We start from the raw sequence: 12940 nt of genomic DNA, 5'->3' as shown, positions 1-12940 counted from the left end.
GATCTGGTGAACTGGAAAGTGACCTGAGATGACATGATGTGAATTGGAGCTATAGAAATAAACTGAATAGAATAAATAACATCTCAGTAATAGGAGGCCCTCTAGTGGTAAGGTGAGGTCATTACCTGGGAGGGCAGGTAGATCCGCAGGTCATGAGAAAAATCAGAATAACTTTAACCCTTCGAGTTGGAAAACTTTTTTTTTTATCCTCCAGGAAGTGTATCACCATGGTAACACAGTGTGTGAACATCTAACCTGGTAGCTAGTTATTGTTCTCTGATCCACCCACTGGTCAGAACCGACCTGTAAGAACTAGCAGCTGCTGCTAACCCCGAGCTAAAGCTAATCTCATCAAACCGGAATCACCTGGAAATAAAGCGAATAAGATCGTAAATTCATCGCAGGTCTGCTGATGTTTCAGATGCATCCATCAAAGATGGCTCCTAACGACACGAGAATAATAAAGTTTAACTTTCAGATCAGTCTGAAATGTTGCTTTTCTGTTTGCAGCTTAGCATCCGTTGCCATGGTTACCATCTGTTGCCTTGGTTACCTTTATTAATTCAAAAAACAAAAGATGTTAAAGTGGATGAGAGGAGGTGACCTGTAGAAGGTTCTACTGGACCACAGGGGAACCAGTTCAGCTCAGACGCGGTTCTGGTTCCAGTTCACTGATCCAGAGAACCGGAACATTTCTGCTCGGTTCTTTTAGGACGACAAACTGAACCAAAAGCCCAGTCTAGTTTTAGGAAAATTAGACTCATAATAATGTTGCCATGGCAACACAGATGTTCATGTTTCACTAGTTATTGATAACGCCTGAGACGGGTCACTGCAGCAGGAACCAGAACCAGAACATCAGAACCAGAACATCAGACCCAGAACATCAGAACCAGAACATCAGACCCAGAACATCAGAACCATGGACCATGAGTGGTTCTGGCTGCGGGTTCCAGCAGCGGTCAGACTCCTCCATGTTCTCCTTCAGGTTTATCTCTCCTCCTTTTGTCTTCACTTTATTTTAAATCTGGATCTTTTTGTTATTTTTGGTTCCCAGAACATTCCTCCTCACAGCAGCAGAGCTTTAAAGTTCTGGGTGGTTCTGGGCTCTGACCAGAGGTTCTACTCTGTTTAACAACAAATAAAGATTCTTAGAGTCATGAAGAGACCCAAACAGCCTCAGAACCTGCAGGTTCTAAGAACTTCACTGTGAACGGCAACATCAGCAGAACTTCCTCATCACACTCCAGAACCCGTGGTTCTGGATGAGGACCCGGTCCAAACCCGGCTGCAGTGTGTTCTGTTGGTGAAACCGACCAGCAGCAGAACCTTAGCAGGAAATTCTGGGCTTCAGCACCGGACCCAGAACCTGGTTCTGAAACCGGGTCATTGAAGGTCCGCAAGAACCTGAGAGAAAAAGAGCAGAACCAAACCCACACTCACACACACAGCCTAGGGGGTGAAAGGTTATTGGCTGGCTGGCTGCAGCTCTCAGCCAATCAGAGCTCAGGACGGGCTGCTGGGATTCTGTGTTGTTGCTGAGCAGAAAATCAGGCTGACCTACATCCATCACAGACAGAACCGCCAGGCTCAGAGGCACTGCGGCAGCTGATCAGCCGGACCTCACAGCAGAACCAGCTTATCTGGACCTGTTGGACCGGTTCTGTTCAGGTCCAAATGTAGCCCCCCCGTCCAGCTGCTGGTTCTGATGGAAAAAACGGTTCTAGGTGGTAAATAATTCACAGCAGAGGAACCGAGAACCGCCGGCAGTCATGATGGTAGGTCCGGTTCTGGAGGTCCAACAGAGGAAAACACAACGAGCAGAAGAGGAACCAGAAACAGAACCAGGATTGTTCCGTTAGAGTCCAGGAGCCACATACGGTCCGACCGGGCCTGAGCACGGCGGCTCTGGTATCATGGTACGGGCATGTATTTAAAATGGACCCGTTTATCAGGCGCCGGGTCGGTTCTGTTGACCCATCCTGATGCAAACAGGCCCTGAAATGGGAATTTCAGAACCACGGACTGTAGCTGCAGAACATCCGGACGTGTCCGACCCAGACCTCCGTGGTTCTGGTTCTTCACTTCACGGAGAACCTGGACCAGAACCTGATTTTCTCTGAACATCCCGGACCGAGACCAGAACCAGATCAGAACTGATGAATCGGATCTGAAAGACACAGAACCAGATCCTGGTCTAAGACAGGTCCATCAGGACCAGAGATTCTGCTCGGTTTTATTTATTTTTTACATGGGCCCGGTTTGGGCCGGAGTGACCCCTGCTGGTGGGGATCCGGTATTACAGCTGACTGCAGGAACCTCATGGGTTCTTGGACCAGCAGAACACATGGTTGGCCCAAAACGTCCCGGTTCTATGAATCCCCCAGGTTCAGTCCGATGTCAGAACCGGGTCATTCATTCATTCCTGGCGCCACGTGGAACCAGGGAGGGATGAACCGACCCGACGCAAATGAGGTTAGATCAGAGGCGGAGCTGAAGAGGTCACATGTTAGAAGACCAATCAGACGGTTCAGATTTGATGACATCATTTGTTGCTAATGGAAACGGAAACTGCTGCAGCTCTGAGAGAGGTTCATCAGGAGCGTCAACATGGCACCTAAAGAGCAGCAGCCGGTTGCTATGGTTCCTGGAACCTTCCCACCAATGAGCCTGATTGAACCTTGGACTTCTGGAACCTCCCAGACCATCCAGACCTCACGGACCTCTCGGACCTCCCAGACCTTCCGGACCATCCGGACCTCCTGGACCTCTCGGACTTCCTGGACCTCTCGGACTTCCTGGACCTCCCAGGCCTCTCGGACCTCTGTTCATCAGGGAAGGTCCCAGCAGACTTCTGCCCTGAGCGTTTGGAGAAGAGGAGGAGGAATGTTGATGATGATGCAGTCTGGACGTCTCGTTGACCTTTGGCCTAAGCGTGGGTCCAGGTCCAGGTCTGGGTCTGGTTCCGATTCCCGGCGTCCCCTCCCATCACCGTGGACTTCAGTATTCCTAGCTTGGATGAATCTCTCTGGTTTTTGGATCGGAGCATCGGACAGGAAATGTCTACAGACCCGTTATCCCAGAATCTAAACCCAGTAGGGTTCTTCAACGCCTCGGGGCCTGAGGTCCAAAGGATGTCTGTCTCCGCCGAGTCTTAAGAAGTCAGGCCAGGTTCTGTAGAACTTCTTTGGCTCTTCTGACAGCATGTGTTCTGTCCACCCCCAACCAGAACCATCTCCTTAACAACCGGGCTCAGCTGAGCAGCGACCTGAGGCGGGTCTTCAGGTCTGCTGGCAGATGGAGGACACGGTTGGCAGGACTGGAGAACTGGTTTCAACTAAAAGGACCGTCACCAGCAGGGGGCGCTTGACCCATTTCTCAACAGCTTCAGCACCAGAACCCCTGCTAGAACATCGCAGCATCATCAACATCTCAGAGCTCATTTCCCCTGAAGGTTCCGTCTGTCATTCCGCCAGCGACCATGTGGGGGCAGCGTGGCGCACAGACCATCTGGATCCACGGCGGTTCCTCTGTTCCTGAGATCTTCCACCATTTTCCTCTGGGACGGTTTGGTGGATCCAGCAGAACCAGTTCGCTGTCAGAACAGAACCTGGAGAAAAGGTCATGTGGAGCAAGGTCATGTGACTGTTGCCATGGCGTCAGTCAGGCACCTTTCCAATAACACAACCATGTGTGTCAGGGACACCAAAGACCTGAGCTATGGGGCCCCCGGGGGCCCCTCTTTGGTCTGCCCTGACCCCAGGGCTGCTCTCTGATTGGCTGTCTGCCTCTGGCTGAGATGTTTACATCAATCAGCTGCTCCACATGGCAACAGGAGAGCTGGTGGGTCACGTGGGTCCAGCAGAACCCAGTCCTCCCAGTCCTCCCAGTCCTCCCCCAGCAGGAATGACTGGTTCCGTTCTGGTACCTGTAGCCTCTTCATGCAGTTGGATCCAAATTATCCACCGAACCGGATTTCTATCCGAACCTGCCTGGTTCTCTGGGCTTTTCGGACTCAGATCCAGCATCCTGGTTCGGTTCCGGTTCTGAACCGAACCCAGCGGTGTTTCCCAAACAAACAATCAGGCTCGCGCTGCTCGGCTCCCGCGCGCCGCGCAGCATCAACCCGCAGACTTTCGGAGGGAGTTCGGTTCCGGTTCCTACCTGGGCTCGCGGGTAACGGCTCTGTCACGTGGTCTGCAGCCCGGTCCAGACAGCAGAACCTCAGAGTTCTGGTGGATCAGCTGGTTCCGCTCTTCATCGTCCTCCTCTTCATCATCCGCAGCATCAGCAACACGGCGCGCGCTCCCGCCGCGGACCAGCACACGCCTCGCCCATGCGCGCGCACGTGAGCGCAGCAGGTTCCTTTTTTCTTCTTCGCGTGTTTCGGTACCGACCGCCCTGGTTGACCCGGACCGGTCACCTTCTATACGAACTATGGAGGCCCAGAGGGGACAACATTAAATGGACCGTTCATAAAATCAACAGATAAAATGTCAAAGGAAATAAATAATTTTTTATTTTTTCCTGTGATACGCATTTTTTTTAATCAAGTCATTAATATTAACATGAAAAAGATAGAAAATAAATAAATGTCCCATTAAATAATTAAATTAACGGCATGAAAAAGGGAAAGAATTTGTTTTATTTATTATTTTAATTTAAAAAAAAAAAAATTAATAAAAAATAAAAATAGAAAACGTTTAATTATGGTACCTTTGTTTAATGATGTATTAAATAAATGTTATTTATTTTATTTTTAATTTCATTACTGAGAAATAAAACCTTATCATGTTTGAAGCTTAGAATATCACCTCAGTTTTAGCTGAAAGTTGCTCTGTCAATTTAATAAAACAATAATTTTAATTATTTAAAAAAAAAATCGTTTATAGTCTTTATTTCTGGAGATGATACTTTTCATAGTGGAAAAAATAACCAGAAACAGATTAAAAGTTGGACTAAAAGCTATAATCTCAGGGTTTTAATCTACTATTGTTGTAAACCTGCCTGTAGAAATCAGAAAGATTTTTCTTTTTTTATTTATCTTGTCAGGTTGGGGTCTGAACTGCCCCCTCTCCGCTCAGTGTGGAGTCCATTACCCCCCGTCCTGCCTTCCCTCTGCTGCACTGGTGGAGCTCGGGGTTTGGGGGTGGATGCCCAGGTGGCTACTGCTCCACGGGGCCTGCCCCCCCAAGGCCTGGTTGGGGCTCCCCCTGGGGCCTCAGGTCCCTGGGGCTGGTTCCACTTCGGGGTGGCTGACTGTCGGCAGAGCCCGCGGACTCGTCCCTGCGGGTCCCGGGGGCTCCAGCGTTGCGGTGTCTGGGGTTTTCCTCGGGGCTGTCTCTCCTCCACCCTTGGTGGGGGTCGGATTTCCTGGGTTGGTCCCTCCTGGGTGCCTTTGCTCTTGGGGTCCCTGGGGCTTTGGGTCTCCTGGCGCTGGACTCGGTGCTCTGCAGGTGATGAAGCAGACTGAAAATGTTTTATCATTATCTCCCTTTTATCTTCTCTTTCTTTCATCTCCTTTTTTCATATTTTCCTTTCCTGTTCTGCTTTCATTGCAGTGTCCATATAATCTGTAAAACTTCCTGTATAATTATAATAAAGCTGTTTATCTGCATAAATCAAGTGGAACGCTATGGTGATAGCCGTACTGCTACACTTGTAAAAAGTAAAATCTGTTTTTTGGCATCAAGACAATTATGCTTATTGCCACATTGCCAGAAAGGACACTGTAAAAAAAAAAAAAAAACGGCCCGGGGGGGGGCCGCGGCACAGCCAACACCACCCCCAACCCACACCACCACCACCAGTTAGTCAATATTGGAGCAAATAAGTTTGGGTTATTTTTTATGTTTTGCTTTGAAGCTCTAAGCGGCTTCCAAATGTGATCGATAAAGTTTTAGATTTTGAACAATCCGCCTGCGACCAAAACGGCTGGAAAAAACAGATTTGACCTTTTCTTCACTTTGTATAAATCGATTCTTGTCATCTTTTTCTTCAATTTAACTTTTAAATGTTAAAGAACATTAACTGGAAAAGACCCAGAGATCCGGACAAGTTAACGGATTAATGCTTCTTTAATGTTTTGACCGATTATCGGTCACTAATTGCAAAGATCAATTATCCTTTGGTTTGATATTGCAGGGACGTTTCCATTGGGGTGAGATTCCCGTTTTCAGAGAATAAATCGGACCTCTAAACGTCGTCAACAGAGAATCCTTCCCATGAACCCGGAGGCCCGGCCCGCCATGCCACCAGTGGACACACCTGAACCCTCTGTAGCTCCATTAACTGAAGGGAGCAGGGATATGTCAGGGTGAACCTGCTGTCGAAAATAGGCCACGCCCACTGATCCCTGGACAGGTTTCATGATCCGACTCTGAACAGCCAGTATAAAAATGCACTAAAAACCTTTATTGTTCCAGAGAATATTAACAAACAGGACAAACGGACCAATGAGAGCGCTCCATCATCAACAAAGAAAACATCAAACTTTTATTTAATCAAGTAAAAAAAAACAAAAAAATGAAAATTTACATCATCGCCCCGCCCACATTGAAGCCCCCCCTCTAAGTCCCTCCCCATATTGAAGGCATCCCAACCATCTGAGGCTCCGCCCACTAAACACCAGAACTCAAACCACAGCCAGAGTTCTGACCCAGCAGACTGAGCCTCAACGCTCCTGTTGTCCTTTAGCCCCGCCCACCTCAGCTCCGGATTCTGTGAGTTCTGAAGGGAACGGATCAACGGAACAACAGTCCAACATTCAGGAATATTCAGCTTCTGTTCTCATCGTTTAAAATCAGGAACCCAAACAGACCAGAACCGCTCTGCCTCTGACCAGCTCAGAACCTGAACCTGGAGTTGGGTCGGTCCTCGATAGCCACGTTCATTCAGAACCTTTAGAACCGTCAGTTTGTCGTGTTTTAAGAACCAACTGGATCATCGCAGAACTGGTTGGGTTCCGACCATCGGCGCCGCCTTGCATCGATCTGGTCAAAATGAAACCAGAACGTTCTGGTAGTTTCTGTGTCTGGTGGGATTCTGGTATCGTCTGCCGGTTCCTACATGTCCTGAGAAGGTCCGCTTCTCTTGGACGCTGCTTTGGAGTCCTTGCTGGTTTCTATGGCAACACAAAACAGAAAACATGATCATACCGCGGCAGAACTCCGATCCCCCCCGAGCTGCAGGCTGCGGTTCTGACCTTGTAGCCATCGGACCTGCGTGGCCGGCCCGTAGCCCTTCTGGTTCCGAGCGGCGATGCGGAAGATGACGGCGGGCTTGGTGGTGTAGTCGATGTGGGCGTTGGCCAGGCTGGATGCCTGAACCAGGCAGCGCGGGTCCGAGCCACAGTACACCCTCATGAAGGCCAGCTGGGCCGGGCCGGAAGCAGGCGACTTGGCCTGGCTGGACTGGATGGCCAGGTACACCGAGTACTCTGTGATGGTTCCCGCGGTGACGGCCGGGGGCTCCCAGGTCAGCTGGGCCCCGTCCAGGTTCTGAGGAGACAGATGTCGTCAGGACGCCCCCTTCTGGCGGGGAAACATGTTTCCATGGCGACAGGCGTAACTCACCTTGCTTATCTTAATGGCGCACGGCGCTCCAGGGAATCCAGGGAGGCAGGTTTTAAACGCCGACACCTCGGAGAAGGCGCCGCGGCCGCAGATGTTGATCCCTGCGACCCGGAACTTATAGGCAGTGCCAGGCTGCAGCTCCACCCGCCTCATCTGACTATAATCTGGCACCGAAGTCGCGTAATCCTGCAGGTACAGAACAAACGGTGAGTCCACAGCGCCGCAGCAGCTCCACCTGTACGCCGAGTGCCGGCACCCTCACCTCGACCGCGCCGTCGTCGTAGGGGACGTAGTAATGTGTTACCACAGCGTTGGTGACCTTCATGATGCCGACGTCAAACCACGGGTTCTCCTTCGGCGCTGTCCTGACTCGCTGTTCCTGCAGCATTAAAGTGGAGATATGACTGGCATGTAGTTGGCATGTTCTCCGTGTCGTTAGGGTGTTATTAGACACGTGATAACGTACTGAGAGTCAGCAGGTCTGAACTCAGAAGATGCATCTTTCCAATTAGCCTTTAATGCTATCTTAGACACTATTGGCTTTGTTCAAAATGTGAATAGTCCCACGCATTCTCATCTTCATACTTTGGATCTTGTGCTGACATACGGCATAGAATGTGAAGAAATAACAGGATTTCCTCACAATCCTGTCCTCTCTGACCACTTTTTAATAACCTTCAGGATTACTTTAGCAGAGTTTAAGCATGTCTAGCTTGTGAGTTCTTGGCTAGCTTAAGCATATTGGTCTATTTAGTAAATCTTCCTTTTAAAACTCCTGATGTTGACAAACTGATGGAGGAAACAAACTGGGCAGACTGGTCTATGGTGTTGAGAAATTCTCTAAATTCCACCAATCATCTCACAATTGGAGGTTCCCTAATGCCATTGGACGTCTCCATGGGCGTGGTGACAGCTGTGCTCTTCGCCTGGCCCTCCGCCATCGTGGGGGTGGGGCTAAACGTGCTGGCCAATCGAGCGACGGCGCTGATCACGGCTGAGGTGGGCAGCTGGTGTCCGTGGCTCTCTGCGCTCGGGTCGTTCAGGCTGTCGGCCGGAGCGAGGCCCTCTGCAACACGTTCACACAGAAACAGAATCAGAACCAAGCAGGTTTCATGTTCCACCTGATCAGTTTATGTAATAAATTCCTGTGAAACTCTACCTGTGGGAACGCTGCTGGGCTCTGGCTCTGCTTCCTGCTGCTGCTGGACCAGCGCCGCCAGTTCCTGAGGCGTCAGAACGATCCGGAACGGCTGATCGCTCGGTTGGTTAGCCTCACCTACAGAAACAGGAGCACACGTTCAGAGAGAGCGCTGCCAGAAGCAGTGACCTCACCGTCCTCCCAGCGTCTCACCGACGGGCCCAGCCGCTTGCAGCGCCACCTGCGAGGCTCCTTCGCCGGTCGCCATAGTAACTGCCAGCTGATCTTGGACCAGTCCTGGCGTCAACGTAAGGGTCATCGTCCTGGAGACATCCTCACCTCCGTCCCCCTCTGATGACATCAGTTGCTGAGGAAGACCTTCATCCGAGGAGGCCATCTGAGAACAAGGGGGCGGAGCCTGGTATTAGTGTGTGTTTGTGTGTTAACTGGCCCGATGAGGCGCCAACATTCACCTGAACCTGTAACAACGACGCCCCCGATGACACCACGCCCCCCGATTGGCTGTCTGTCAGTGTTGGCTCCTCCTCTTCTCGTGGCACCATGATGAGCGTCTCTGAGGTCTCCATCCTCTCAGCTCCAACCAATGAGGAGATTTCCTGGTGAGAAAAACACCATCAGAGCGACCAGCTCTCCACACCTAGAGTCTCTGAAGAACGTCTACCGGACCCAGACATACCGGTACTGCTGGACCCGGGGCCGGCGTTGCATGCGTTACGGTAGTTAATGCTGTGCTGTGACTGACAGCAGAGGCGGGATCAGATGAGGGGGCGGAGTCTGTGGAGTCTCCTTGCGGAGTTTCTCCACTCTGTTGAGCTGCACATCAAGTGGAGAGGAAGCGATGTCACAACACGTTTGGTTCTTCCAAAAATCAAGAGCAGGTGTGGACTGTTACCTGTGGCTGTGGTGGCGGTGTTGGTGGTTCCGGTCTCGTGGGTCTCGCACGGTGGGTTGGAGCACACCTGTAACACAAACAGGTCATTAACACACCTGTACCCATCACAGAACGTCATCCACCTTCACTGACAGACGTTCCCTCACCTGTCGGAGTCCTCCTGCTCCAGCTGTGGTGGCGGTGTTGGTGGTTCCGGTCTCGTGGGTCTCACATGGTGGGTTGGAGCACACCTGTAACACAAACAGGTCATTAACACACCTGTACCCATCACAGAACGTCATCCACCTTCACTGACAGACGTTCCCTCACCTGTCGGAGTCCTCCAGCTCCAGCTGTGGTGGCGGTGTTGGTGGTTCCGGTCTCGTGGGTCTCGCACGGTGGGTTGGAGCAGACCAGAGTCACTGTTGCACAAACACCTGATCAGTTCTGACTACCTGAGTTCTGCAGGTGTTCTTCAGGTTCGTGCTTTAGAACCAGCTGCGTACCTGTGGCTGCGTCTCCCTCAGCGTTGGTGGTCGTGGTGCTTCCTGTAGTATTCCCCGTTTCCTCTGACGTCGGAGAGGCCATGATGGAGACGGGCAGGTCCTGGACCAGCGGTTGGGGCTCGGCACCGCTTGGCGTTGTGATCAGAGTCACCTGCAGAAAGGAAACAGGAAACGCTTCTGATCACTTGAAGCCATCTACTGCAGAACCAGAGGCTGGACCAAAGAGGTCAGACTCTGAACTTGGAGCCCGTTGAGTCGATGACGTGCTTTTTGTTTTTCTCTACTGTGGTACCTGTCTGGGTCCTGAGGTGGGGGCGGTTGCTGTGGTAACCTGGCTGGCCAGCGACGTCAGAGTAGTGATGGGTGTGGTCAAGGAGGCGTTGGCAGTGGAGATGCTTCCTGCGGCTGTGCTCAGACTGGCGACCCCTGCAGGCGGGAAGCGGACCTTCATGGTCAGCTGACACACGACGACATACGCCTCACCTGAACGCCAATTGTTTACCTGAGGTCCCCTTCATGACCAGCGTGGTGACAGCAGGGCTGCTTCCGCCGGGTGCTGGAGACACCAGTCTCAGTCCGCTCATGGGGACGGTTCTGAGGATGGTACCGCCCATCCCCGGCGCTCCTTTTAACACCACCTGATAACGCAGAGAGGGGCGGACATGTTGGGATGCCCCATGTTGCCTTCAGCGGGCCTCTGTGCGCCACCCAGCCGTAGCCTACCTGTGTGACGCCCTGCTGGACGCCCGCAGACATCCTGGGGACGGCACTGATCAACCTCTCCGTTCCCGCGGTTCCCACCTTGGTGGTCAGGATGGTAATCGGACTGTTCCCACCTGCAGTGGGCGGAGCTTCAGTGAGTACTCTGCTTTGGTTCAGAACCGCAGCTGCTCAGGCGTGCACCGTACCTGCTGCTCCCTGCAGAGCCGATAGTGGGATGGTCTTGATGATGGTGGGTTTGTTGGCGGTGGAGCCGGCCTGCGCCGTGCTCAGGATGGCCGTCTGCTTCCCATCTGCTGAGGTCACCAGCTTCAGGATGGTTCCCGCCGGCAGAGCGCCCTTCGTCTGAGAGGAAGAGGACGGGTTTAACTCAGAACTAATTGTGTGTCGGTTCAGACCCAGTGACATCAGAACCGCCTGGAACAGTTGGACTCCAGCAGGTTGTTCTGCTCTACAAGGTATGGAAGCTCATTGGTAGAAATCCCTTATGACAGAAAGAAGGCCACGATTCACACCATTTTATCATCCGGAGGGGGGACACATTTAATTACAAAACCAAATTCATACAGCTGTCTTAAACACTTCATACATCCAGCAACGCATCGTCAAAAATTCTGTTATCCCCCAACCTTCAGTCCACATGGCATTACGTGACTGCACATGCACAGGAATATCATGTCGAAAGCTTACTGGAATTCACGTGGGCTGGTCTGCGTCAGAGTCACTCCGACCCTCAAAGAATGTTTATACAGATGTTCTCTGTTTATGCCAAACTAGGGTTGTCACGATACTAAACTTTTCAACTCGATACCGATACTAAGGAAAATATTCGATACTCAATACCATTTTCGATACCACAAGGATAAAAAAAAAGAATCCAAAATTCTACAGAAATATTTTCATTAATAAATAAAATACAGTAAAGGTTGTATGCTGTGCACAATATTAAGCAAGTTTGATAAAAAACTTATAAAATTAAAATTAAGTGTTCCTTCCTTGGCTATGCTTTGCACACATAACAATGAAACTAGCCAAACCGGTTAAGAAACAAAAATAATTTTCAGCAGCTGCAGTTCTTACAAAAAAAAAAAGTCTGAAACTGAAAAGTGCGAAGAATTATTCAATCACACAGTGTTCTGAAAGTGCATTATCCTCTATTCTGCACTTTAGATGAATGACTGCTTAGGTGCCACTGGTGACGGCACTATATCGATACTTTTAAAAAAAGAGTATTGTATCCGGATACAACTTTTCAGTATCGATACTTTTTTGAGTTTCGATACTTTTGAGAACCCTATGCCAAACCTTCTCATATATCATCTAATTGCGTACGAATAAGGCATTAGGGACTTTATTATTGCTAAGACTCATACTTGAACTTCAACATGTACTGTTTGTTGCTAAGTAAGTATAGGGCCGTGTTGTAGGATATATTCTGATTCTGATCTGATATGAGACAATAAAACTGCTTCTACAAAGGCAAACCTTCTGGGACGTCCGGCGCCTTCACCGTTCCAGAAACCGGTTCATTTCCAGCTGGACCTCAACTCTGAACTGCAGCTCCAGTTTCAGTGCTTCTAAAACTGACCCCCAGATTCCACATCACCCGTCTCCGCCCCGCTCACGTACGTCAGGGCGAGTTCTGGTCATGTTAGTCAATGAGATCAGTTCACCATCCACCGCTACCCCCCCGCACGTCACCGTCCACGAACGTCTTCTCCGTCAAAATAGGGAGCAGAACAATTTTTTTCTCCGCTCTGGTCCGTTGGAAGGCGGCCAGATCAAGATCCGCAATTGCAAACAGGAAAAAGAACGGCGAGAAGATCCGGTTTGTCAAAGTTAAATATAGTAACGACAGATCGGTAACTAAAAATTAGAGAATAATTCTTATTTATTCCCAAAAACTAACATTGTTTAATTAAATGATTGGAAGCAAACTTTTGGTACTTCAACATACCAGGAAGAAGATTTCCCATCTCCATCAAAATATTTATTTTACCCCGAGAGGCTTATATCGGATCCAGGAGCGTGAAATAAAACGCCACCCAGCGCGCGCAGACGTCCCAAATCTGACAACTTCAAAACAAACTTCTTATGGCCGGCAGCGATG

The 12940-nt window shown here is 50.3% G+C and overlaps 2 protein-coding genes across 3 annotated transcripts in view; both read right to left on the bottom strand.

Annotated features, from left to right (window-relative positions):
* LOC107099813 (FERM domain-containing protein 4B-like) overlaps nucleotides 1-4379 on the bottom strand; it is a 17184-nt gene extending 12805 nt beyond the window's left edge. Inside the window, exon 1 of one of the 2 annotated variants that reach the window (XM_015398100.1) lies at nucleotides 4165-4379. The gene's annotated coding sequence lies outside the window, so the exon portion shown is untranslated. The remainder of the gene's footprint in view (nucleotides 1-4164) is intronic. The other variant, XM_015398086.1, reaches the window with a different exon arrangement.
* Nucleotides 4380-6550: 2171 nt separating this feature from the next.
* Nucleotides 6551-12940, bottom strand: part of LOC107099712 (host cell factor 1-like) — a 16507-nt gene continuing 10117 nt past the window's right edge. The window contains 16 exon segments of the mRNA XM_015397958.1: nucleotides 6551-7123; nucleotides 7205-7499; nucleotides 7575-7760; nucleotides 7837-7953; nucleotides 8438-8640; nucleotides 8734-8850; nucleotides 8926-9109; nucleotides 9186-9329; nucleotides 9410-9546; nucleotides 9626-9692; nucleotides 9935-10026; nucleotides 10111-10261; nucleotides 10403-10536; nucleotides 10613-10748; nucleotides 10834-10946; nucleotides 11019-11175. Coding sequence (XP_015253444.1) covers nucleotides 7065-7123; nucleotides 7205-7499; nucleotides 7575-7760; nucleotides 7837-7953; nucleotides 8438-8640; nucleotides 8734-8850; nucleotides 8926-9109; nucleotides 9186-9329; nucleotides 9410-9546; nucleotides 9626-9692; nucleotides 9935-10026; nucleotides 10111-10261; nucleotides 10403-10536; nucleotides 10613-10748; nucleotides 10834-10946; nucleotides 11019-11175 — 2292 coding nt within the window. The 3' untranslated portion in view covers nucleotides 6551-7064.

Source organism: Cyprinodon variegatus, unplaced genomic scaffold (assembly GCF_000732505.1).
Source record: "Cyprinodon variegatus isolate N-32 unplaced genomic scaffold, C_variegatus-1.0 Scaffold28, whole genome shotgun sequence".
Lineage (NCBI taxonomy): Eukaryota > Metazoa > Chordata > Actinopteri > Cyprinodontiformes > Cyprinodontidae > Cyprinodon > Cyprinodon variegatus.
Note: the sequence above shows the minus strand (reverse complement) of the source record. Positions and strands in the feature narration are given on the sequence as shown.